Source organism: Euwallacea similis, chromosome 17 (assembly GCF_039881205.1).
Source record: "Euwallacea similis isolate ESF13 chromosome 17, ESF131.1, whole genome shotgun sequence".
Lineage (NCBI taxonomy): Eukaryota > Metazoa > Arthropoda > Insecta > Coleoptera > Curculionidae > Euwallacea > Euwallacea similis.
The window spans coordinates 4,053,712-4,081,048 of NC_089625.1; the positions used below are offsets into that span (position 1 = coordinate 4,053,712).

At 34.7% G+C, this 27,337-nt stretch overlaps 3 protein-coding genes across 6 annotated transcripts in view; 1 reads left to right on the forward strand and 2 right to left on the reverse strand.

Moving 5' to 3' along the window:
- The window catches only part of LOC136414372 (ribosomal protein S6 kinase alpha-5-like), a 42,776-nt gene extending 37,846 nt beyond the window's left edge, over window positions 1-4,930 (reverse strand). The window contains exon 1 of one of the 2 annotated variants that reach the window (XM_066398356.1): window positions 4,457-4,930. In XM_066398356.1, coding sequence (XP_066254453.1) covers window positions 4,457-4,616 — 160 coding nt within the window. In that variant the 5' untranslated portion in view covers window positions 4,617-4,930. Of the gene's footprint in view, window positions 1-110; window positions 886-4,456 lie in introns of those variants that run through there. The other variant, XM_066398355.1, reaches the window with a different exon arrangement.
- Window positions 4,931-7,583: 2,653 nt separating this feature from the next.
- Iyd (Iodotyrosine deiodinase) lies at window positions 7,584-10,124 on the forward strand. The gene is made up of 4 exons (XM_066398361.1): window positions 7,584-7,884; window positions 7,942-8,166; window positions 8,982-9,298; window positions 9,351-10,124. Exons 1-4 carry the CDS (start codon window positions 7,752-7,754, stop codon window positions 9,531-9,533), a joined length of 858 nt encoding a protein of 285 aa, XP_066254458.1. The 5' UTR covers window positions 7,584-7,751; the 3' UTR covers window positions 9,534-10,124.
- Window positions 9,560-24,428, reverse strand: LOC136414373 (limbic system-associated membrane protein-like). Of its 3 annotated transcripts, XM_066398357.1 has the most exons (10): window positions 24,112-24,426; window positions 14,587-14,832; window positions 14,273-14,523; window positions 13,999-14,212; window positions 13,750-13,941; window positions 13,488-13,693; window positions 13,270-13,438; window positions 12,933-12,995; window positions 10,867-10,920; window positions 9,560-10,773 (listed from the first exon to the last, which is right to left on the reverse strand). In XM_066398357.1, exons 1-10 carry the CDS (start codon window positions 24,185-24,187, stop codon window positions 10,691-10,693), a joined length of 1,554 nt encoding a protein of 517 aa, XP_066254454.1. In that variant the 5' UTR covers window positions 24,188-24,426; the 3' UTR covers window positions 9,560-10,690. The 3 variants fall into 3 exon arrangements, with proteins under 3 accessions (XP_066254454.1, XP_066254455.1, XP_066254456.1); XM_066398358.1 differs by lacking the exon at window positions 12,933-12,995; XM_066398359.1 differs by lacking the exons at window positions 10,867-10,920; window positions 12,933-12,995 and having other exon boundaries at window positions 24,112-24,428.
- Window positions 24,429-27,337: the final 2,909 nt, after the last annotated feature.

A 27,337-nucleotide genomic window follows, 5' to 3' on the forward strand; every position in this document is an offset into this window, starting at 1 on the left:
AACAGCTAAGATTTGCCTTTGGACTCAAGGAAATTTTGCAAAAAAATTGTATATCATACAAACCTTATGAGGATTTACCAAATACAAAGTATTAGAATCATTGATCTTACCTGTTTTCTCTGAATTATAGCTGCGTAAGACTGCATCCTCATGTGCATATTCTACAATCCTTTTGCCATCACCCGAGGTGGTGAACACTTTAGTTCTTTTTAAAGCTTTGGTCATGGTTTCACCTTCTGTAGAATCACCTTCGAAAAAACCACTTTCCTTCGTTTTTTTATGACAACGCATTTTCCCTAGGTTAAATGCCTTCTAATTCAATTTGCACACAGTTTAGATTATTTCGAGCATAGTACTTGATGCGAAAGACACTTTCATTGGGAGAGATTACGTATGAAGGGAAATTGAAATTTGAGTTGGGATTTCCACTTGTGGCTAACAGTACTTTGAAAGTAGGTCGTCAAAGAACTGTTAAAATATTCACTTAGCACTGAACTGAATGTTTGTTATAAATTAGGGCTCTGATAAAGCAACATCGCAATCACCCAATAACGTCCTTTAGAGCCTGAATTTCACTGAAAAACTCATCGCCAAGTCCAGTTTGAAGTCAACGTCCAGCAGTTGGAAATTTGAGGTTATGGTAGCTTGTCGCTCGATTTTACGCTTCACGGTCTCGAAACACTCGATGTAATTGTCCGTAATTAATCTCAAAACAGTCTTATTTGTTAGGAAACTTGAACTTTGCCTGTTTAGAGCAAAAATTAAAAATCCCGATATCTGTGACCTAACGAACGCGCTGCCGTGATGAAACTGAACGAAAACAAATCAAGTTGACATCCATGTTCCTTGAGATCCCCACCACGTGGGTTGGCCTTTAGGCGCATTGCCAGACTGCATTATTTTTCTCTCTATTCAATCTACTACGATTCTGAATTATTGCGCAGACAAAGAAGCTAGTTAGAAATGCCAGCATATCAATATTTTACATCCTAGAGTTATTCTTATTATTCATATCCTTTATTATGAAAAAGCACCAGCTTTCAAATTTCTACCTGAATATTTAATAAGGATTTGTCAGGGTGAGACATGGCAACGCAGCGCGCTCTTATCCTACTTTCCATGAAAAATGATTGCTCATCCTTGGAAAACACTCCACAAATGTTTTGTAGGGGCTTTTTGGAATCTTGTTACGGAAAAAAAATTATTGTAAATTCCCAAAATTTCTATCGTGCAAAATTAGACAGACATTTAGAGCATTCACGGCGTTAAATTCTATTAGAAAAATGCAAACGCCGTGTTTCTCTGCACTTCAAAATGCCCTTTATCTTGTTATTTCATGATAGTGAAGTAAATAAATCGTTATTTATTTATATGGCGGTTTATGCAACTTTAGTACTACCATAAATGAGCAATTTTATTTGCTATTTGAAAATTCAAAACCGCCGCCGTGAATTCTAATTAAATTCCTATAATACACGCACGAGAGTAGGCAACCCGACATTCATGCATCAGCATTTTCGCCTCCTGGTGGCGATTCCTGTCGCTTTTTTCCGTTAGTTACAATATCATAATTAAATGATACCGACCAGATGAATGTTAGGTAAGTCTGAATAGAATGTTGGAAGTGCCTAATTTCTGAAAATTGTCAAATATCCCAGATTCATTGTAGGAATCTTGTTTTATTATCTATTTCCGGTCCCGTGTCTATTCAAATAATAGAAACAGACGGTACTGATGTCGGCTAGTAATCCATAAAACTATTTATTAAGGTTGTAAAACGAATATTTTTGCATTTCTAGATGCCATTAAGAGCAGAGTTGTCTGTTACGCCTAGTCTAGACTTTAAGTTTAGGGACCCTAAAATATCACTGATTATGGCCCCTGTTGTTCTCTGTAGGGTAGCAACTCACAACACTATTATATTGAAAATAAATTTAAAACATTGTATAAACAGTCATAATATAAACTATAACAATGTTATAACATACAAAGTCCACAATTAATAATAAACTACACGTTACGTTTGAGGTTCACTAAATACGACAAATTTCAGTCACAGTTTAATACAGAAAATTACTCTAATTTTATTAAAGAAAATTATTCAGAATTTCCTAATTTAATAACCAAAAAACCTTGACTGCGGATATCTACAGTTATCCAAATTCAACCAAACGTGGCACAAGTGATAATGCTGATGACCCAGTGGATACCGTGATAAATGCTGGACTTCTGGTTCAGGTTCAGGTCCAAAGGACACTTCCCACATGTAATATTTTACAAAAACCCTTTGACCGGGTATCTACAATGACTGAAATTCAACCAAACCTGCCACAAATCATCCCTCTGGCATGGTGGCTACTCTGATAGATCACCGAATTTCCCATATACCATGTGGCAGGTATGGTTTAATTCTAATCACTTTAATCCCTGGTCAATCGACTTTTCACAAATATTTCAAGAAGGGGGCGTCCTTTGGGATAGACATGGGAAAATTAGGATCTATCAGTATATGCGTCGTGTTAAAGACATCAATTCCGTCAAGTGTGGTTAAATTTGGATCACTATCAATAGCCCCTCAATCGGGTTTTGTGAAATATGGCAATAGGGAAGCGTCCTTTATAATGGACATGGGCGGATCGCAATATATCATTGTAGGCACCGTGTCAGAAGTATTAGTCCTGGTAACTTTGATTGGATTCGGCTCACTTTAAATACTTGGTCCGTGAGTTTTTTTAATAGTGCAAGAGGAAAAACTTCTTTAAGCTGGACATGTGAGGTTCAAAATTTATCAGCCTGTGCATCGCCTTAGGGGCTCCATTTTTGTAAAATTCGGTTCAATTCGGGCCCCTTTAGGTACTAATTTAATCGCTTTTTATGAACTATTGCAAGATGGAAGTGCTATTTAGGCTGGACATGGAAAATTCAAAATTTACCGGTACATGCATCACATCATTAATATCAGGTTTGGTTAAACTTAGGCCTTTTATGATGGACATGGGAGGTTCAGAATTTATCAATATATGGGTAGTGTCAGGCGCATCATTGGTGTCACGTTTGATTGAATTCGAGTCTTCCTTTCTGCGGAATATTGCAAGAGTTGCAAATTTTATTTAGACTAAACATGGGAAGTTCGGAATCGACCAGTGCATGCACACACCACGACAGAGACACAATTGGTGTCAAGTCTGTTTGATTTGGGGTCACTTTAGATACTCAGTCAATAGTTTGTTTTTGTTCAATAAATTAGAACTTCCTAAATAAGATTCTACAGTGAGTGAGCGATTACAAACACCAGGAAACTATTAATTTACACGTTGACAATGAGAATGTTTCTTGTACTTAAAATGGGATGAAAATGTACAGCGTTCAAGTACTTTATTATAACTAGAAACACAAAACTTATAAAAAAAACTGAACTTCCATGTCAATGCAATTTATTCTTCACGTGGTTGAATCCAGATTTTTCCCGCAAGACTATGATACTTTTATTTCCCTATAAGTTGCAGCAAATTAAGCATCGCCACTGTCATTTCCTCCCGATTCGGGTTCCTGCCTCTCTTCTTTTTCAATCAAGCAGGGTAGTGTTGATCCACTTCATATCACCCTGGCCTGTTATAACAGATCCATATTTTCCTTGGGATCACACCAAAATTCCTGTTCTATGGAGAAACCTCATCTTGTCCTTAACTAATCATTTCATTTAATACAACATGTTTTTCCTCTTCGTCGACTTCTGAGGATCTTGCGGAAGCCCAATCGAGACACATTTGGTTGATTTCCCTCCTTTGTCCCACTGCTTACGCTGACTTTTATTTCAAAAACACTAAGTTATAACATTATGGATTTGAGTAAGGAGTTCAGAATACATCTTAAGGACGGTCAAATTTTCGAAAATGTGACCAGAATTTACCTGCTCTTTTGCAGAGGGTCAACCCAAGTGACTAAGCCTCTATTAAAGATATAGATAATGATTTTCTGAAAGCTTGTTGTTTACCTTAAGTCTACAACTTCTACACAGAACACTGAAATATGTAAATAGCAAAGCTATTACTAGGGTTTTATTGTATTCCTAAATACTCCTTATTTGTTAGGCTAATAAATCAACTTCGATACTGCCACAAAAGCATTAAGTTATCAGAGCCAGCTCCACAACTGCAAATGAGGATAATTAAATATTTATAGGCCAAGAATCCAATTTTAAGCAGATAATACTGTGTGTACTTTAAGGAGAGGAAATAACGTGGTCACTAGTATCTGCACAAAATGGGATTTTCTTCGTTTTGCATCCGCTGGATCAAATTGCTAAAGCAAATTTAAATAATGGTAATGTGCCGTGGCCCGGCATGAAACATTCACTTTCCATTTCGTTCATTTGAGAGATATTGAAAGAAAAATGCTCATCCCACACGCATTTGGTTGGTTGAAACATAAAACTTGTTGCATGAAACAAACTTACCGTAGGTGATATCATGAGTCACAGTCTCAGCGAGGGATACGATTACGGTTTGAGTGTACGAGCGTATAGACGGTGACGTGCAAGGTGATTTTGAGATCGGCACTGGAGTTTTCGAGAAATATTCAGTGTCACTCTGAGGTTTCACTTCACGATCCTCCATGGCTGTTTTTCGATGATCTTTCGACACTTAATTTGGCTTTCTGCAGTGGAAAATGCGGAAACGGCGCATATAAATTTCCCGGCTCTATCGATTTTCACCAATTGCGACCCGCTGACATGGTTTGTTACGTCACCGACACGTGCGACTACTTATTACCGACTTATTTGTGTAAATTCCACATTATAAACGAGATTATTTAAACATGTTTTCAATTATTAAATTCAGTTTGAATAAACAACACTCGATTCGCGAATCTCGTTGTGAATTGCATGTAGCGCGGCGCTCCCTCGGCTGATCTGTCTCACTTCGAGTCGTCCTTGTTCGATTATCGCAGGATTTTCCTGCGGAAAACGGCAGTTTTCGACTTTTGAGAAGTAGATAAACGAAAAAAATTACGGTTTTGCTAGAAAAGCCCGAGTTTATCTAATCGTTGGTCGCAAGTTTAATTTTTTTTCTAATGTCTTGTGTGAAAACAACCTTGAAAACAATGTGCTGTAATTTGTGCGTCTATTTTTAGATTACCTAGTTCTCTACATCTCAGATGCACGAAAGATACACACAGAAAAATCTCTATGATTTAGCAGTAATTAGTGCATTTCATGATCAGGGTTATAGGTCGCCTCATGCACGAGGCGACTTTTATCATCAATGCGCCGACCCCCTTTATATTTAACTATTTTTGACTATCACGGGGGCTCATTCGCCAGAACCCGTTGGAGGCATAAGGCTTATTAACCATCGTATATTTTTCTCTATGTCTTAGATGGGTATGGAAATTTGTGACATTGCCAAGTATATTTCCTCGCTAATGAAAACAGCTCTTTTATTGTTCGTTGCGTTATTTTGCCAGCTGCAACTGGTCTTCTTATTTTAGCTTTCAGCTCTAACAGCTTCAGTGACATCAAAATCGACTAATAAACCGATGAGATGCTACATTCTTATAAAAGTAAAATAATTGGACGTGACAGGCAGTCCCCTTTAAAGTTTATACAGAGTATTTAGGCAAAACTGCTGAAAAAGCGCTCTTATTCCTGACAATGTGGCGGAGCGAATATTATGGGAAATGGAAAACGTAAAATCCTGCTGGATAAAATCGTTAACTCCAGCCAAAAATGTTCAAAAACTGCTTTTTTATTGCATGTAGATATTTAGACATGTGATAACAGGACTGAATTGGAAGATTTTAGTGCGCATTTGCTTAAAAATGAACAAAACCCGAGGGCGCGAACTGATTTATATCGCCAATAAGATTTATAAGGAATTCTTTGAAAATGTTTGTTTTATGCTGGAGATGTAGTTTAAAAGCTGATAATCTTGCATAAAACTTGAATAAATCGTTTACATTTAGAACGTAAAAGCAGCTAAGAAGATGGCATGTTCGAGTAAATATATCAATGTACAAATCCTTGACGATATACTATTTCTGCAATATCATGATAAACTTGATATATATTATTTCGCTTGAAAATGTGCTTTTGGAATTACAAAGAAGATTATTGGGCTCTTTCCAAGAGAATTTGGAAATCAGGTCAAAATTGCTGAAAGTTTATGGCGTTTTATAGATTTTTTGGAGCTTCTTTTATAGGAATATTCAAACGATTTTTAATTTTTTAACTACCGAACGATGGAAACTGGACGAAGAAATTTTCAAAGAAGTATACAAATTTTCAGGAAGTAACATAAGACTTATTGGCTTTCTTAGATACAGGAAAGAATTTTAGAAATTCAGCACTTTGAAATTACTTAACATTTATGGCAGTTCGGTATAGATTTTGTGGATCAAAAAGCAGTTTTTTGAACTATGAACTTTTTGTCTTATCCTGTTCTCTCCAATTTGTAACTAGAATTGGATGGAAGAGCTAAAAAATGCGCACTGAAATGTTCTAGTTTGCCTGTGCTACCACTTGTCCAACATCCTATAGTTAAACACCCTGTAGATGAATGCAGTTCTTGAAAGTCTTTGGTGTGGATACAACATTTTGCATTAAATCTGATCCCCATATAACGATCATAGAAAAACCGCTCAGTAGGCCAAAAATGGTAAACGTGGGTTGTTCGTTAGGTCATTTCCTATTACCATAAAAAACTAATATTGTAAACAGATAACAAATAAATTTATCCGAGACATGCCTTTGGTATTTCATAAGTTTTTTTCTTCCTTCATATTCATTCCTGACCGCCCTCTTGTCTAACCTTTTTTCTTTATGACTTCTTTGATAATTCTGGAAGGTGAACCAAAGTGAAACATAATTTAAAATTTTATGGTGGGAATTTAGTTAGAGGAAGGACCCCGACGAAGCAAGTACACTTTCGCACCTGCAGAAAGTGATTTTGCTGGCTGTCTGTCCAAAAATTGATAAATTTTTTATCAATATTCCGTATGTGGACTTTAACTCACACTTCAGAACATCGTTCGTTTTATATCTTCGCCTTTTATTTCGTGACTATTAATAATAATTTTTTCTCCATTTCTTTAATGATTATTGTTAACTAATGGAATGGCCGCAAAGCAGATTCGCTTGAAGGTTTCAATTCAGTAATTTTAATACTTCATATTTTCAATTCGATTAAGCACCCCAGTAAGCTGCCCACGTTAGGAAACAAAAACTGGCTTTTCCGACTCTAATTTACACGAAACGAAAGCAACATAAAATAATTATCAGATGTAAAACTAATGTAAATTCAACACATATTTAGCTAGATACATTCCACATTCCATAAAAGACATAAAACACGCCCTTTTATTGAACCGAGACACGCAGCAGAGGCGGACATGTTTTGTGACATGTTCCCTAATTCCTATTCGGAAAATTTGTGTATTTTCATACATTTAATATATCCTGCCATACTGTTATTACCTTTAATAACGTAAAGTGCAACCACACCCTTACTGGCTGTTTTAACGCTCGCATTATAGTGCTGTTCAGTGCGGAAAATTGAAGGAAAAGAGGTGTACGGACCATCTGTTATATTTTTGCATGCAACAAATCAACATTGTTAACATTATTTATCGAAGGTCTCTGAAATGGGAACGAGACAGACGATAATGCAATATTAACAGTGCCGTTATCAGCTATTAACTGATCTCTCTTATGTTCTACAGTGCCGTTGCTGGTTTAATCGCATCACCTCACGATGTTTTTCGAACTTTATTGGCAATATTTTGTAACAGGGTTGTTGCTGTGGGCTACAGTGAAATTCGGTTTTTGTGTCCGTAATAGTTTGAAGCACAGCAAGCCCTCAAAATCTCAAACCTCCAATGAAGCAGGTAAGTACCTGCACATTTTTCTCCTATAAAACGTATCATTTGCTGAAAGCCTTGCAGAATTAATAGAGAGCGATTCTGATGATACAACTGATGAATCCCTATCCCCTGCCTTGCCCAAAGATTTAAAGCACGTTCCGTTGAGTTTCACAAAATTGCCTGCGAGCTTATCACTGGAGAGGTCCAAGGAGTTTTATGAGCTTATGAATAAACGACGCACAGTCAGACACTTTAGTAAAGAATTTGTCCCTAAAGAGATAATTGAGAACATCATTAGGACTGCAGGTAGAAATTCGATCGTGCAAAAATGCCTTATGCAGTGTGTCAATATGAAAACGACTTACCCTTGATATTTCGGTCCTTGCAAGAAATATGCAAAACCACGTAGATTTTATTTTCAAGGGGGATGTTCTTTAAGTCAGTTTTCTATGCATCTTCAAGCGGGGATGGAAACATCCACTGAAATCTTAAATGGGAAGGGGGTTGAGTTATATTTCATTTGAAAGGTCTCTCAATTACCTTTTCAAATGAACCTGTTTTTTTTTCAATTAGAAGTTTTTGAAAAATCATGATCAAACCGTAAACAAGTTTAGATATCAACTGTGTTGTAGAAAAATTGTTTATTAAAGTTTTAAGTGTTCAAAATGTTGCCCATTATTTTCTAAACAGTAATAAAGTCTGTTTTCAAACTCCACTCTAACATTCATAAAAACTTCTACTTGAACTTCCCTTAAAACATTAATAAACAATTTTTCTAATAAAAATACAATTGATACTGAAGCTTGTTTATGGTTTGGACATATTTTTCGAAAACCTCTCAATGAAAAAAAAACAGGTACATTTGAAAAGGTAATTAAAAGATCTTTCAATGTTCCAATGTTCAAATGAGGTATAACTCAGCCCTCCTTCCCATTTAAGACTTTAATGGTCATTTCCACCCCCGCTAGAGGGTGAATGCAATTTAATAGAAAAGCGACTTAAAGAACGTCCCCCTTGAAAATAAAATCTGCCTATTTTTGCCTGTTTACATATTTCCTATAGGGACCGAAAGGTGATTCACGTTCAAATTAATACACTGTATATTTGAATCCTACAAACAGGCACAGCTCCTAGCGGGGCTCATACGGAACCTTGGACTTACGTGGTGGTCAGCGATTTAACTACAAAACAAAAAATCAGAGAAATAATCGAAGAAGAAGAGGAAGTAAACTACAAGAAACGCATGGGAAAAGTATGGACCACAGACTTGCGACCATTAAAAACCAATTGGGTCAAAGAGTATCTAACAGACGCCCCATACTTACTGCTAGTTTTCAAGCAAACTTGCAGCGTAAAACCTGATGGTGCTAAAAAATTACATTATTACAGCGAACAAAGCGTCTCTATAGCTGCAGGAATGTTATTGGCAGCCATCCACGTAAGTCCTCGAATGTAAGTTGGTTACAGCAAATCTATACCTGTTGGAATAGTATGCAGGCTTAGTGTCCCTCACATCAACCCCTTTAAACTGCGGACCAGCGCTTAGGACTCTACTACATAGGCCTGGGACTGAAAAATTGAGTTTACTGCTGCCAGTGGGATATCCTGCTGAAGGGGCTTTGGTTCCCGATTTGAGCAGGAAAGGGCTGAACGAGATCATGGTGGAGTTTTAGGAATAAAGCTTAAAATTAAACTCACGTTAATAATCAAGATGTTTATTTTTTTGTATCTATACATTCATATACAACATTTTGTAACATTAACAATTTTATGAAGGATTATTCGATCGTTTTCAAACATTTTACGTATAACGATATGTTACAGATCGTCGAAGGTTTGTTAATTGAAATAGACCAGTCTTGAACACTATATTTTGACATGTATTTCGAGATAATCTCTCATAAAATTACTAATCGCAAAACCTAAGTGGAAGCAACAGTTAAATCTAAGCCTACCTATGTTTATCAGTAATAAAATATATGTATAACTTTTATTATAATTATATTCGTGGGTAGGTACGATGGAAGGCATACAATATTAACTTAAATTATTTACAAGGTGTTGCAGCACAAATCCACCCTGTAGATTTAAAGTCAAACACCCATCAGTGATGCGAAGATTTGTTTAAAATTAAAATAAATTACACAGTCACGCGGAAAACGAAGGTTCATGTATGTACAAGAAGTTAAGTAACTGTACTTATTATATCAGAAAAAATATTTAATAAAAAATAAAGTCACTTGTGTACTGTACAAATAAAGCGACAGCTTGGTGAGATTTTGCACTCGTGTGTTTATAAGCCTAAAATATGATTTGATTTCGGTTAGGTACTTGAAACATCTCAAACAAATCAGTCTGTTACATTTTCTAGCTTACATGATAACGATTACATGATGCATTATGGTAATATAGACTAGAAGAAAAATTAAAATTCCTGTCATAAACCAATTAAAATACTGACCAAACCTAGCAAATTTAAGTCAATTACTTACGTAAAAGAAGGTAACTAAAAATATTTAAAAACCGACAAAACTACTATACAATTCACGCTATGGCCACTGCTGAACAATTAATTAAAACCCACTCATACACGACGTTTCTCTCTCAGTTGTCCTCAGAATTGAACACTACACAAACACCAACAAAAGGAGGCATCACAGAAATTTCTCTCTCGTCTGTACACATGAAAATGAGGAAGTCTTCTTAACATTTAAATAACATACGAAAATACTTTGGTTCCTAGTTTCGTTTTCAGTAGAAATATATATTTGATAAGGCCGTTTTGCTGCTCTGAAGCTGCCTATAGGATGGTATTCCTCTTTCTATGTACCTATTGCCTCATGTGGATTGTCGTCAGTAATACTAATAAAGATAATGAGGGTATGAGGGACGTACTGCTACTGGTCTTGGATTCTGAAAATCGTAGAAAATTCCATGAATTATAACATTGATAAAACTGTGTAAAAATAATTTTTAAACGAAGATAAATAAAAATGAAAATGCTACCTCCTACGGGTTCTCCTGTCCTTTGTTGTGCAGGCGTGTCGATTGATGCAGTTTCTATTGCAAAAAATAAATTTAAAATAATTAAAAATGTGTGGTAAAATAAAAAAAACGTGTGGTATGCATATTTAAGCAAATGGGAATGTACAAAATTCTTGTCAAAATCGCAATTATATGAGAAAAAATGCCAAATTTTTTAGTCGATTTCCTCAAAATGACTTATTGAACTTCTTTGCACTGACTTTGAAAAATATATGAATGACTCATTTGAGGATCTTGGAAGTGCACTTTTAAAGAGACTCATTTAAAGGTGCCTTCAAAACGATGAGAATATGTATTAAGGACAACTCTAATACTAAAGAGCTAACCGAGATGATTAATTTGGACTGTTGTTTAAGGCAATAATTGTTGCCTTACGGGTTTCCTAGATAACGGCGCCCAAAATGTGAAAAACACTTTCCCTTTTTGAACTATTCAGGAAAATTTTATTTTTGAGATGCTTTTTTTTAGGTCGGGTTAACTCTATGTTAACTCAGCTTACCGCACTTGAAATCCTAAAGTTATTGAAATGTAGTTTGAGGACCTCTGCATTACAGGTCCTAATAAATATCTCACAAATGATCTCATACCTCAAGAACTAAAAGAGATAGTACAATCTGCACCTACAGAGTTTCGTAGTAGTGTTTACGACTTACATCCATTTTTTAGATTTCCAGGGCGCGGTTCAGGTTTTTATAAACTCTTTCTAGTCTTTTGGAATTTTGTGATCCTTCTTGGAAAGTTAAGAGGGAACTCTTGATTATTTATTTTCCGGCAACTATCTGGAATTTTTGAAGTCTTTTATGGAAATTTAGACTGTTTCTTGGAATGCCAAATCCATTTTTAGGTTTTCTTTTTACGAACATATTTCCTTTTTAGACCAAGGCGCATCCACGCACTCGCGGTTTTGAATGATTTAAAGTAATTTGCAGTCCAAAAAAAAATTTAAAAAGTGAAAATTTCAAATAATTGCAAAAATTTTTTATTCTGTTTATAATTATCTATTATCAGGTGTGGAATTGCTGTACGTGAAAGTAGTAAGAATGGGCTAAAAATGTTTATTTGTTAGAGAAGGGCGTTAAGAATTACATTAAACCTAGAACTCAGGAAATTTTGCAGAGAACAATAAGGGAATTGGGATTATAAAGTTTATATTCAGCAATGCATACTGCTCTTCTTTAAAAATAGATCTACGCTTCATCGGCATGCATCTCAGTCTATAGTCGACCAGAACTTTAAATTAGAAATACCGATCTCATAGACTATCTATGAATCAGAAAAGAGTCTATTATCAATGCATAACATGACTCAATTCAATGTCATTAAATCTAAAACTATATGCCGGATTAAAACTTTTATAAACGCAGTTAAATTACTAGCTCGTTTGGAACCACGTCTTTGAAAATAGTACCACTTTAATGTTATTCCGTTGTATTGTGTAAAAAAATATAAGATTCTTATTTATTGCCCCTAAATATTGGGTAGGCCCAATAGGTATTCCTTTGTAAGATGGAGGTGTTGCGGCTTTTTTAATGTTTTATGATTGTCTGATTCGTGACTTGATAAAAACTTAGGAAGAACCTTTTCGGCGCCTGTCAACTAGTTTGCCCATTGGGCCAAGGCAAAGTCCTTTCAGTGCCTCTCGGCTGTAATTTTAATGGTGTGGAAATCTCGTAATTACAAAATATATCAAAAGGGATTGGTGCAGCTTCGCCCCTTTTACAGGAGTACAGTGTAATTCAGTCCTCGGCCGGCTATTTTTTTAAACGGCCGTAATTCAGGCAGGAGACTTTTTTCGAACAAACTTTATAGGAACTTTCAATGTTTTGAGTAAACCCTAAAAAATCTCACACTTAATTAGAAATAATCTTGCATAGAGGCCTTGACATTGGGAATTTCAGGATATTTTGAGGCAAATTGCGAATTCTCTAGGTATCAAACCTTCAAATTATTGCCCTCCCTTATTCGAATTGGATGTTTAAACAAGAATTTTGCACAATACACCACATAATATGAAAACAGTGAAATACCTTGGATTTTGACATCTTTGAGCTCTTTTTTGGGATGCTTAGCTTTATGCGAGCCGGCTTTAGCTGGAATGTGCAAGAAGCATGATTCGAGCAAACAGTAATTACACAAAACAAACTCAATAATATCAAAATATTAAAATAAAACGAATAAATAAAATTGCAATGGAATGAAATTTACATGAAGCTGCCATTAAATAATCATTATATAAAGCGAAGCGGATGCTTGATTTATTAAACCCTAATGCGACTTTAATACACAGTTTCCAGTCACTGACTATATAATTAGATTTAAGCAATGACAAACCACAATAATAGCTTAAGAAATATCTAATCTTACCACTCTCAAATGGAATAATGTCCGAATAATTGGACCAACCGTGGTGGTTCTTGGACCTAGCTCTGGTTTCATATATCCCAGGTTCCAAGTCTTTTAAAGTGTATTTGATTATGTATACATCATCGTCACTAGGTTCTACTTCAGGAACAAGGGTATTCCAACTGGATTCCTATAAATCTCCATTGAAACTCGTGTTAAAAATGTGGGAGTTTACTTACCCCCTTTACCCTGTACTGAAGCTCATGGGCAGAGATACGTTGTTTAGACTCAACTCTCCACTGCAGAATTATGTCTTTTTGAGGAGAATGGGATTTTTGGAATCTTCTCACAGCTGGAGTTTTCACTAGGCTGAGAGTGCGGGTTTCTTCTCCTAAGTCGTTAGAAGCTACACACGTGTATTTTCCAAAGTCTTCTTCAGTTACGTCTAAAAATTGAGTCTGTAGATATGTTCTGAAATTAGTTCTAAAGACGTTTCCTTACTTCTTATAGTCAGAGTATTCCTTTCATTTGTCGTTTTAAGGACGATTCTAGGTTCTCTAGACACAATGTTCTGCTCATTTCGCCTCCAAAACACTTCGGGAGTAGGATGGCCCTTGACGTCACAAACGAGCTCTGCATCTTCTCCATGATCGGTATTGATTAGGTATTTGTCTACTGAGACAATAGGAATATCTAGAAAAAAGAAAGTTTTAGTCCCTTTTCTAAGAAAGAAGAGCAGTTGCTACACACGATTAATAGAGATCTTGATGTATTTATGATCAGGTTTCCCGATTTTGTTGTCTGCAAAACACCTGTAATTCCCCGCATGATTGGGTTTAGCATTTGTGATGGTCAAACTCTCTCCTTCAGTCCCTAATTTCTCATTATCTTTATGCCATTGAATTTTAGGTTTAGGATAGCCGCTAGCCTGACAAGTTAATGTGAAGGAGGCCCCAATGTCAAACTAAAGATTTGAATTCAAGTGAATAAGGTGAATGATAATTCGTGATATAAATCAACTCACCACTTTCTGGTTTGGATCGACGAACAAATGGGTGATATTAGGGCTAGTTTTGCCAAACACTTGATGAACTATCTCAGGCTGGATTGTCGGCGTCACTGGCAATTTACAAGAGTAATTGCCAAAGTCATTTGCCGTCAGGATTTTGACTTGCAACGTCCCATTTTCCAATAACTTGTAGTTTTCTTTATTTTCTAAGTTGAACTGGTCATGGAAAATCAAGGCCGAACCCTTGAACCAGAATCTCACCAAAACTATTGCATCATAATAATAAGTAAGTATATGCATACAGTGGTTTCATGCCTAGAGCAACTTACCCTTTGCAGAGGCCTGACAAGGCAATTCTACCACACTGCCAATTTCCTGCAAAAACACCTGCCCCTTTGAAATCAGCTTGACATTGACGTCATTACTTCCTTCAGCCTCAACAGGTCCTTCATGGCCATCCTCATCATCCTTCTCCACTTCATCATAATAATCATTTTGATCCTTTTGCAAATTTTCGTCTTCCTCGTCTATGGCACCGTACACATTCTCGTCGAATTTTGCCTTTTTATCTGCAACTTTTCAAAGAAACCTGGTATTAATATCGGGCAGGTAAAAATTTGAGTTAAAAAAGCCCTTAACCTTCCGCAACGTGTGAAGCATAGGGGTAGAAAGCAGCTGAAAAAACCACAACATAAATGGCACCCTGAAGGTTTATTTATGGGGCTTAGAAAAGCAAGCAGTTTGTTCGCTAATGGTATAGACTTTTTTTAAGGGTTGTTTCAATGAAGTATGAATTATGTGTATGCGATATGAAGAATAGAAATGTTTCCCTTAAATTTAAAGTTAAATTTAGTTATGGGATTAATTTGGTTTAGTTCGGGATGCTAAAACTCTACTTTATGGATCTGTTGTTACTTATATACCTCAGGCTCATTTACCTATATAAATCCCTACATCTATCTATCCTGTGTACTCGTAATTTGCGACCAATACAGGGGGTTTCAGGGTATTAGGTTTACATTGAAGTAAAAAAATCCTATAATTTTAGGTCCGTAGTGACTTTGCTTACAACACGGTGATAAAAGTTGACTTTAAAAATAATTGTTCATTAAATTTGAAAAAGGGTTGTTAATGTTTTATAGGTACTTTATAAGAACTTTTTTGCTAAAAATTTATTGTAAAATAACATATTGGAGTATGTGCATCTTCCCCTGAAACACCCTGTACAAGGATTTAGATGAGCCCGTTTTCATTGCATTTTAATAAAAGTAATTTTTATTATAATTCGCTCTTAGTACTGGCACTTGGTTCTTTACCAAGTCATCCTGCAGACTATTGAATATTATGGACCTACGGATAACAAGAAACGATTTCTTAATACACTTTCCTATAACGATCGTTATCGGTTTTTGAGAAATTTGAGATGTTCTGAGGTTATCTTCAAAATTATTTTCGCTATATTTGGGACAATTAAACTCTACTTTATGATTAAGGTTGATTTGCCAATAGAACGTCCTATATCCAATTCTAAAAGTACTTAAGAATATGGAAATTGATAAGATTACGCTTTCAATAGTTTTTAAAAATAGTTCTCGACGTGATTCTCTTCAAGTGCTTGAAAATCAACTTATTTTCAATGGAAGTCCTTTAAATCCGATTTCAATTCTTGTTCATAAAACACCCTGTAGATTATAAAATACCACGAACTACCGCTTACAGGGGACCACTCCTAAATACACGTTTACATAGCTACCTTTATCAGTTTAGCCACGTTTAAGATTTTGCCTTAACGTGTGAAGTGAGACGCTAGAATTCTCATTTTTCATATGGGCTACCCTGTATATTATGTAATTTTTTCAAATATCCTGTTTATTAAGATCATTTATCTAAGAAATCGCTAGACCTATCTCGTTTAGTTTTCGATATTTTTTAAATGTTATTTTTAACATATTTTTAAATCATGAAAACTCGATTTTTTCCATAGATCACTCCATATATTATTGATTCTTATGAGCCTACTAATCACAACGAACGATTATGCCGTTAAATAGTTTCTTGTAGTTGTTTTCATCGATTTCCAATGGTTTTGAGGCCTATTTTTCAAAATTCTTCAAAACCATTTCCACTACGTTTTCAACGGAAAAGCTTTACGTTTTCAAGTCCTTAAATTGCATTCAATGCTGCTGTTGAGAGAGATGTAAAGTAAAAGACGACGATAATACCAGCGCGGAACCCTTTTTCCTGAAAGCAATAGCAAACTAAACAAAAGGAAAAGTGGTTATTTTAATTCAGCTTTGGGTACTGAAGGTGTAAAAAGTAAACACATATAATATATTTTAAAGTTCTGACAGCCGACTAAAAGGATTTTAAACCTTGTATGGTAAGTTTGTGCTTAGGGAGTATGGGAAGAGATTAAAAGGCGCACCAGGGGGTTGACAAATTAAAAAACAGTACATGTTGAAATTTATAGCTTTTCTGTAACAATAATGTGCTTCCCAGCTGAACTGAATTAAAAATAAACGTCAGACGGAATGCCAGTAAAACTCGACTTAAATTGCTTTGTTAAAAAGGAAAATAAAAACTTAACGAGAAAAATACTAATTTGAGTCGTATTTAATTTGAGATGCATATTTTCTCTTTGGCGTTGCAGGATTTTACTGCAGTTTTTACGAATGCAACGTAAACACAGTCAGCAAAGAACACAAACATCAAAATGCCTACTTAGAGCAATTTTCCCTTGGAGTTAAAACAAACACCATAATTTGTTTATTTATTCTCTTTTATTTTGTGTTAATATGTTCGAAGGTGCCGATGGAGGACGACGCGAGAAAAAGACCGGTGCACCTTGTGAAAAGTTTATTGTAATAGCAATAACAATTATGCGCTCATTACTTGGCCCCAAATAAATTTTCGTGGGAACGTATATACCAAATGTAGGTCAAAGTGAAATTTTTCCATTTGTGATAATATGCAAATTAGTCGATGAAAGTGCGAGTAGTCAAAAGCCATAAGCCATCAACATACATAATTTATGTAATGGCGCAACACTATATAAACATCTAATGTCTATTAGCTTTTTAAGTATCTACCAGGCCCGGTATATGATCCATCCAGCCGGGGACTCTCGGCCAAAAAGTACCTAATCATCGGTCTGTCATTAAAGAACACCAAACGGCTTTTTGGTATTTTTTACCTATGGCTGCATCCCTCGAGGGGATGAAGGTAAAAAGCAGCATAATAGGTTGTTAGACAACAAAAGGCCGGTTTATCTGGATTATAACGAAATTAAGGACACATTGTTGACAGATTTTATAGTCATTAGGTTCAGTATTTATTGTTTCATGCAGAGAGCAGAAGTTCAGCACGATTTCGTATTTGGGTCACACGAAATGGTCCAAAGCATAAGTTCAGATTTTGACTATGAAGATCGTAAGGCCAAAAAAAACTAATTGATAAATGTACCTTATTAAAAAACTATTATAACTATCCATCAGTGAACACCTTCCTGGCACTCTGTATATTCTGCTAATTAATCAAACTCGCTGATACATTCCTGCCTCGATCAGAGCCTATTATAATGAGTCCACTAATTATCCCTAATCAGTCAATGCCAGATAAAATACAAATACATATGAGGTCGCTAATGAACTTATGTAAATATATTATGATTTACTTAATGTTAGAATTTCTGGTCATTTTTTTTCATTGAAAGTCATCACGTACTTTAAGCATATCTAAATAGGAGCAGTTGTGTTATCTAGTGATTAAAGAATGATAAGATCAGTTGAAACTTATAATACTTACGACTCAATTTACCTAGTTTTAAGGGGCCAATTAAACGGGAAAATTTGACGAGATTATTACAGGAGATTGTGCGTAATTGGGAATTTATATACAATCGTAGGTGCAGTAGATTTTTGACAAAATTCTGAAGGATTTTTAAAAATGTATATCCATAAAAAACCGCCACACTGACAAAAAAAAGGATGCTACCCATACAAGTGGCAGTTTTTGCACCTCACAAAGGGCCATAGGCACTTTTAAATGAGACCTTTCTTATCTTTTAGACGCTGGTTTCTGTCATTCTCTAAGGAAACGTCTCATTCCCACCGAAGCAATTTAATAGCTTTCTCACGTTCTAAAGTAATCACCCATCATTTTAAGCTCACACATTTTACTAATCGCGCTTTTACTTACTTGAAATTCATTCACTTCACACTCGTGTCGGTAGATCGTAACACAGTAGTTTGATTATAAAAACAGAAGAAATTAGACAGGAAAATGTGAAAGAAGTGGTAAGTGCGGTAATTAAAACTTCCTAACTGCCATTTAGGCCGAAATAGGTTTTTGTGCAGAAGTAATGTTTTACAACAAAATACCGTATCACAAATCATTTCTGCTGAAGTGTTTTATTACTGTGTCCAATATGCAACACTTAATTAAAACGTATAGCAATATTGGAAAGATTAAAAAACGTATACATATAGAATAATTAATGACCCTCACAAAGTCCATTTAATGAATAATCAATAAGCAATAACTATTTTCAATAAACTTATTTTGTCTGTTAAAATTTGTAATTGCCACCACTGAACAATGCGCTTATCAGTTACAGTGGCCCAATGTTAATAATGTGCAATAACGTATTAGATGAAAGTTGATACTGAAGTTGGATGATTCTATTTTCCTGAGAGCGTTTTTGCAAATTTCCAAATTTCATCTATAAACGGGTGACGGCTATGTGAAATATTAAAGAAAAATTCCTTCTCTGCATTTTGAGGTAAAATATTGAAGAAACTTCGCTGTTTTGATATGAAGGTAATTGGTAATCTTTTCGAATAATTGGTATCTTTCATTTATTGAATGTTCAAAAAATTATAAAAACAACCTTGTGCTAATATTTAATATTATTATAAGAACAGGTCTTCTCAGAATATCAATTATTGAAAGGAAATTATTGTTGCCTGTAAAAACAGCTACAAAATCAATTGATTTTTTTATTGTCGAAACGTGCTTTACTAGCTTTTCACAAATGATTAAAATAGTCAGTAATTTTACGATTTGTTTTCCACTATCAAATTGCAGATTTTATTTTGTGATAAATTAAAATAACAACGTTAAACATAAACAAAACTACTCCGTAATTTGCTTATTCATTTACTGAAATATATTTTCAAGAAATCTCAATTTTGTAGAATCCCATTTCTAGTTTTTTTTTGGGGTTTTCGAAAACATTTGTCACTTAGAAAGAAATTCCATATATCATCGTTTCCTGTCCAGTGTGTGTCATATCCCTTTACTATTTTATTTGCTCCAGAAAATTCTTAGAAACTTTTATGGTGTGGAGTAGCTAACCCGATTCTTGTAAATATGCGGTGTAAATTTCATCTAGAACATCCGGTTTTCAGGAAAATTGTGTTGTACAAAGTCAATAAAATTCGCAAAACACGAAAAATGAGACAATGGGGATCATATTTGATAACCACGACGAAAATAAACAGTGTCATGGTAGATAGCTTCATTAGAACTAATAAAAGGAAAAAAGCATGTTTGTTAATTTTGCAGATGCCAGGGATAATGTGATGATAATAATATAGTATCGTCTTAATCAGCAATGCCAGACAACACCTTCCAAGTATGTTCCATACTCTTCTATATTTGAGGCGGATTGTTAATTTTTTTTAGTTTTTGGAAATAACGGTTTACACACCAATAGAGATTGTAGTTGTTGCGATGGAATTACTCACTATTCTCAGTTAAAATTAACCGGGAATAACAATCACCCGTTACTCGCAGCTCGAAGGAAAACCTTTGTTAACGTTTCGGTAAAGAATCTGTCATCATCTTCAGAACCTAGAAAAAAAGAGTAGCTAAAATTAACAGTTTACTAAAATACATGAAAAAAAACTAATACAAGCTCATAACTTTGAATTGGATCATAGTACGACCCTGTTCTTGCTTCAGTCTAGGTCATTTTAAATTTTGTAGAAAAAACTTAATAGTTTCTATTAATTGATGTGGAATTGAGGAGTTGTGTTATCTATCATTTTCATATTTCTTTAAATACTTTCCTTATTTCTGAGATATTTATGCCCTGATGCGGTCCCGTTACACCACAGATTCAGTCACAGATAGTCATTTTCTACATAAAACCTCTACCTACAATATAACCAACCTGGTTGGAATAAAATCACTGATTCTCACGTTCCTGACAAAATGGTGTCGGACAATGATTTTTCAAAACATAACAAAAAATATATACAGTTATATTCCCATATACGTACCAAGTAATTCTTTGCCTATCGTAGTATTTAAGGTTTTATCCAGCTAAGATGTCTTGGAAATAGATTGGTCTTTAAAGATTATTTATTCGATTTTTGGAATTTGGTTGGCGCCATTGATGGAACACGTCGGACGCAATATTTCGTTATTTTATTGCGTAAAATAGCTTCATTGTTGGATGGGAGTTCAAGGCAAATTAATAGAATTATCACCGCTTATGATGACTACCGCTCATAAAGATGCGTTTCACCTATCATACAGTTAGTTTTAACCAAAAATAGTGTGCAATTCAACCGCAACATTAAAAACTTCTATTAGTGTGTGCAGTCTTATTCCCTAAAATTAAAGAAATCTACTAACGCCAACAGTGCATATTTCTGTTCTCTATCATAGTGCCAGAAAATCGAAAAACAGCCGCATCCTCCTTATTATGCAATCGGAGTTGAAACTGGGCCAATCAACAGCAGCTGCATTTTTTTAAAAACGTTAATTCCAATATAACCCACATATTTTTAAAAATCACCTTGAAATCCCCCTTTGAACAGCTTTAGTAGGTACTAATGCAGGTAAACTTGCTGGCTCGGGTACCTTTAAAGGCAGGATTTGAATTAAAGAGAACAATGTATGTTTGGTTCAATGGATGTAAGTAGGTGGCACAAGGAAGTTAGTTGCTTTGTACGGAAGAACGAAGTTCTTGGAAGTTTCGGAGGAAAGAAGTGAATATGGTCAAGGTGTTTGTAGGTTTAGTTCAAAAGCGAACAGGGAGACAAATTGAGGGAATGTAGATGAATGGGGTTTTAGGGAGAAAAGGTTTCTTTGAAACTACCTAGGGATCATTATTGCATAGTTCAATTAACATATTTTTAATTAGTAAGAGTGAAAATAAATTTATTTTAGAGAGATTTTTAATCTTGAATAAAGGCTAAAATACAACGATAGATGCAATATAAGTAGTATACAACCATAATTGCATTAGCAGTTAAACTAGGAGAAAGGGTTACATTGAGCATAGGAATATAACTTCTCCCCTCTAGGATGAAGGAACGCACACTCAAAAATGAAAACGTGGGTTCACAAATAATTCAAAAAACATCTTTATTTTACAAATTTTTACGTCCCTTTAGCTTCACATGTTTTTATTTTCTTAGCACAGGAACGATAACACACAAGCGTGAAGAGTAATAGTTCAGGAACTAGTACGATTCGATAAACTATGGTAGCAACTTTTTGTAGACTTTCCTTTTGCTTTTCCAGAGTTTCTTTCAGCTCATTTTTACGACTTCAATGAAATCCAAATTGATTAATTTAATACGATAAGCAATCAAATATCCCACTCTATTCACAAGTTTGTTAAGAATAGTGTCAAAAAGGGCAATATTAATCAAGTCATTGGAACTATTTACGTCTTTATGAGTGGTAGTTATCATAGACGGTGATAATTCTATTAATTTGTCTTGAGCTGCCATCAAACAATGAAGCTGTTTAACACAACGACACAACGAAATATTAAGTCCGACGACGTATCTCACCGATTGCCAGTTAAAATCCAAAAATCTGAAAAACGATTTTTAAAAACAAATTTATTTTTAAAACATCTTTGTTGGATGAAACCTTAAATACTACGATAGACAAAGATTTACATTGTACGTACATATATTGGAATATAACTGTGTATCTTTTTGTTATGTTTTGAAAAAACCTTGTTTAACACCGTTTTGTCAAGAATGTGAGAATCAGCCATTTTAGTACAACTAGTTTGGTTATAGGTTGACGTTTTATGAATTAGAGTGAGAAAATTAGTAACTGTGAGTTAATCTGTGGTGTAACACAGGGTCGCATCAAAACATAAATATTTAAAAAATAAAGAAGATATTTAAAAACTATAAAGCTCATAGGCAACACAGAATTCCTCAATTTCACAGTTGGTTTCACATTAATTAATAGAAAGTTTCAAGTTTTGTCTAAAAAACTTCAAATTCCCGTCTAGATTGGAACAAAAACAGACCAGTACTATGATCCAATTCAAAGTTATAAACCTGCAATAATTTTTTTCCATGCGTTTTAGTTAACTGTTAATTTTTGCTATTTTTCTTAAGTTTTGAAGGCGGTGCCATATTCGCCACCAAAATGTTAAATAGAGTTTTCGTCCGACCTGTTAGTAAAAGTTGAATGTGATTCTCAGTTTTAAGAGAGAATAGTGTGTAATTCTACTGCTCCAATAATCCCTACTTGCATTCATGTTAGCCAATTTTTCCTTGAATGAGTCACGATGAGGTTAAGAAAATTCACAGTTAACCCTGAACTTGCACATGTAGAATCAATTTTATTTGTATCTTCGGGACATGGAAAATTTTCCACTTTAAGATTATATTTTAGTGCAAATAAAGTCCTTTCGAGATTCTCTTCATACATATTATAATCACTTTCACGACCTTACATAATATTCAATGTTTTTTTAAGATGATAAAATAATGATGCGTAGGTGCTAAAAAAATATAGATAAACTAAAAGATTGTTCTCTTCATTGTATGTATATTTCCATTTTATGGTATACTTAATTGTTACTCGAAAATCGTGGCTAAATTCCAAACGATGTGGCTGTTCAATTGCGAATGATACAATGCAATAACATTTACGTTAATTTCCCGTCCAGGCCTGAGTAAACTACGATAAATTGCACACGTTGCAAGTTGAAATAACAAGCAAATTTTAAATTTCTGCAATTGCATTATGTGAGAATGGAATATGTATCTGAATTTATTTAATTCTTATTTTCTGCATATTCTCATAAAATTTTTTTTTTTTGAATTACAGGATTCATGGATTATCGAACACTTTAGTACCACTGATATGAACTATATCTAAAGCCCTCTAGGGGACCGGTTAGCCTATTTGAACTTTGGACATAATTAATAAAAATGGGGAATTACTGATTTATGATTTCATTCGAATGATTTCATTCGAAAACAATATGATGAATTCCCGAATTAAAGTATAAAATATTTTGCCGGTTCTGTAATGTTGCGCTATGCTGGCTCGGTATTGCGAAATCCGAGCAAAACTGTTGTAAGTTCAATAAGTATGTGAATAGAGAGGCCGTGAGATTCGACTTGGCAATGAGGAACTTTAATAGTTAACGTTCGATTAAAAAAGGTTTCTAAAATATCTTTCATGTCTCACTTCGTACTACAAAAGATTTCCTCTTCTACTCTTGAAACTTCAAACTGTTCACGATTGCTACTGGAAGTCTTAGTACGTTGCGCAGTGCCATTCACCATTTAAACAAGAATTCCTGATATTGTTAGTTTAGTTCTTGAAAGTAAAAATGATAAACGAAGTAAGAACTCTGAAATGCTAATATATAATAAATGGCACATATCTTGATATCGACTATAAAAATTAATTTTATCATTTTAGCGTAACATTCGATAAGTGTTTATTTTGGTAGCCGCAATTGAAGTTAATGAATTTTCTGGTAATAAATGAACGACTAACTTATTTACTTACATTTGGAATTTTTCTATTTCTATATCTATAATTTAGAAAATTAAATTAAAAAAAAAAGAATTTACCATCTTTATCCACAGCTGCCGCATACAATACTCCCAAACTTCCCAGTAAAACACACAAAATCACCACCAATTTCATGTTCCAAAATTGGAAAAAAGACACCAAAACTCACTTTTCTCCCTTTTCGCACTGACAATTAAAAAAAAAAACTATCGAGAATATACTAAGTCAAAATGTTCAAATCTCACGCATTACTTCTAATCGAGTTCCGGATTCAAACTGAATTGAGCTTGGTATAGCCGCGCTTCTCCCACTAACCGCTCACCGCACATCTATACGGGGCGTCCGCATGAAAGCGGCACAAAAATGTCTAAGCTCGAGTTAAAAACTCCAAGCTGAAAGCTTTTCAGGGTCTCTAGCGACGTGCATGTATGCATTTTGCAGGCCTGCTTAGCAGGAACTCGTGGAATGACAGTGGAGGTCGATCTCAAGGATTTTATTGCTAATTTGCCGGTCCCTGTGTATTATCTTATTCAAGCTTAGGTATGAGTCCTTGAATCAATAGGAACAGATTATTGTGGATTTGGAACACCTTAATAACTGTTATAAGTCGCTGGATATAGGAAGAATTTTATAGGAGTGTCGATTTTAAATTTGCCAATTTTTTTTAGAAACACAATTGTTAGAAAAATTATCCAAAAATAATATTTTATCCATGTAAAAAAGCCTACATTAACTTTTTCAATGTCCTGACTTTTTGATAACATCGCCTTTATTAAACATGGATATGACAGCATTGTCGCATTTTTTGCAAAATTTAACTTAATATCTAATAATAAGCTTCCGGTCAAAATATCTTTAAACCAAGGAAAACTATCCCAACGTGGCAACGTTGTTGGCATGAGAACTCTTACGAAAACACCTAGTGGACACAATGCAAAAATAAACAAGTGGACCATTCTGACACTAAATTCAGCGAAAATACCATTTGTGGTCATGGTGGAGATTATGTTGTTTTTCTTTCTTTCATTTGTTTGTATTTCGCAATGCGACTTCGAATTTGATTGATTGAACGTTTAAAGAATAAATACATTTTTAATAAAGGCAAAAAGGGAAATACGACGATTTTAGTGCTTCAAAATATAATGTGACTTATCCGGTAAAACATCAAGTGAAATATAGAAAATTGGCTTCTAACAAAGTAGGCAACATAGACGACAACTGACAACTGTCTAATGCAGGAAACAAAAGATGTACGTCATGTCGCTAAATGCAAAATTTTTAACATATATTAAACAGTTGACGCCAGTCGTATAATTTTGAAAGGCAAAAAGAAAATGCAGCATTCCGGTAAGATGAAATAATGTAGACATTTCTTGGTCATTTTAGAATTGTTTTTATTATTATTTGAACTTTGCATTGATAACATAAATTTGTTTATCTGTTTACTTACCCCGGAGATTCGGTTCCACCAATAATAACATTTCGTTCCCATTGAAGATGTAAAGGCCATTTATTAAAGATGTTGATGTTCCAAAATAGTTAAATTTGAAACCCCCTCAAGGAATAAATTTACACAAGGGACAACAAGGGTTTGCTCAAATGTCAGCTCTGTTTTAAGAAAAAAAACAAGGGAGGGATACTGGTTGTCAAATTTAACTTCAGCAAATTGAGTTGGCTCAATCTGTTTCGACGGAAAACCAAAAAGTTTTATTTTAGAACCACAACTGTTAGATGTAGGACTATTACAGAAACAAAAGAAATACGCCACGTTGCCAATTATAAACTTTAATATAGAGATTTTCCTACAAATTAGATGAAATTCGTTAAGGTGCTTGATCAGACCTCGTACACTTCTTCGACTGAAAGCACAAATGAAACAAATAACAACTTAATTTCGAAATGCCAGGAGCAACCCTTTGTTAGGATATTTATAGAGCCCGCATAACTGAGTTTCCCGTAATTGAGAATCTGATGAATGTTCCGTTTACGCGACCCCTTAAGGTTTTTTTCTACCCCGATGACAACTTAAATTCGCTGTCTTTTTGTAAGAAATTACTGAAGCACGTAATAAATTCTCAAAACATTTCGCAACTACTCATCTAGAAAAAAACACGAGAAACAGGAATCTAACCCAAAAAACTCGTGTTTCATAACCGGTGAAGAGTATAATGAACCTGTCTTTGGAAGGAATCCACGCAGTTAATTTACTTTTCTTATGGCGAGATGGGGGCTTTGTTCTAGATAAAATGCAGAGTAAATATTTGAGAGTAAATCAACTTCAAAGTTTGAATTGCCTTTAAAACGCAACTTATCGCCGAGACCAAACGCACCAGAAATCTACAAGAAATATGTATTCAGTCTTGACGTGCTTTGAGATACGAGCTCATAAATTAGGAACGCATCAAACCAGGAAGTATGTCTTTAGCTCAAGTATTAATTAAAAAAAAAACTGGACCAAGGGGAATAGGTTTCATTCATTGAACCTAAAAACCCTTAGTTCTCTTTACGTCTGTAGAGAACAATGTTTGAATAGCACAGGTTTCTGTCCTTGATAGTTTGTGCAATTAAATTCATTCATAGCAATCACTATGTTGCTTCGACCATGGAAATAAATATCTTTCCTCTATGACAAGCCCTACCCAGAAGGGCAAATAGATCAATACCAGTTTTTAGCTTTCCCCTGCCCTTGTACTTAGTTATGGCAGGAATACGAGAAATATAGGGAGTAAATTTCCATGTAGTTCAATATAGGACAGTGAGATCTATCTCTTATCATGAAAAGTTCTATTTCAGTAAGGGCAAACATGGATAAGATATCATTGAATAAACTGTCTTTTTATATAACAATAGACCTACCACACACATCTGCCATGCATTGATGCGATGGTATAAAATGACTAAGCCAGGAATTCGATCTGCCATTAGGTGCCTGTTTAAATGGGCGAAGGTACATTCTGGTTAGGTCAATGTATATTATTATTACACTTATTTTTTTACTGAGCGCCTCTGTCTTATTATTTATTTATATTGGAGTACACAGTTAAAGCCAGCTCTTCATGATAAAGCAGTGGCGTGACATTTTTGAATTTATACTTGTTTTTCATTGAAAGCATGTTTATTGTAATTTGATTCATTTCCTGTTTATCGCTGTCTTATTGTTAAATAAAACTTAAATCTGCCAGATTGAAGCAGCCAGTTAAAGATATTGTCTCATCTAAATTCAGTTACCTGAGAAAAATGTTTCGGAAAGTTATTATCAAAGTACCTATCTATCAACACTGGAAT

Coding starts and splice junctions, on each gene's coding strand:
- Iyd (XM_066398361.1), top strand. CDS start 7,752: ATGTTTTTCGAACTTTATTGGCAATATTTTGTAACAGGGTTGTTGCTG. Junction 7,885..7,941: donor TCAAACCTCCAATGAAGCAG/GTAAGTACCTGC, acceptor AAAGCCTTGCAG/AATTAATAGAGAGCGATTCT. Junction 9,299..9,350: donor TGTTATTGGCAGCCATCCAC/GTAAGTCCTCGA, acceptor CTGTTGGAATAG/TATGCAGGCTTAGTGTCCCT.
- LOC136414373 (XM_066398357.1), bottom strand. CDS start 24,187: ATGAAATTGGTGGTGATTTTGTGTGTTTTACTGGGAAGTTTGGGAGTA. Junction 13,942..13,998: donor CATCAAGATCTCTATTAATC/GTGTGTAGCAAC, acceptor TCTTTTTTCTAG/ATATTCCTATTGTCTCAGTA. Junction 10,774..10,866: donor GACAGGAGAACCCGTAGGAG/GTAGCATTTTCA, acceptor TACGATTTTCAG/AATCCAAGACCAGTAGCAGT.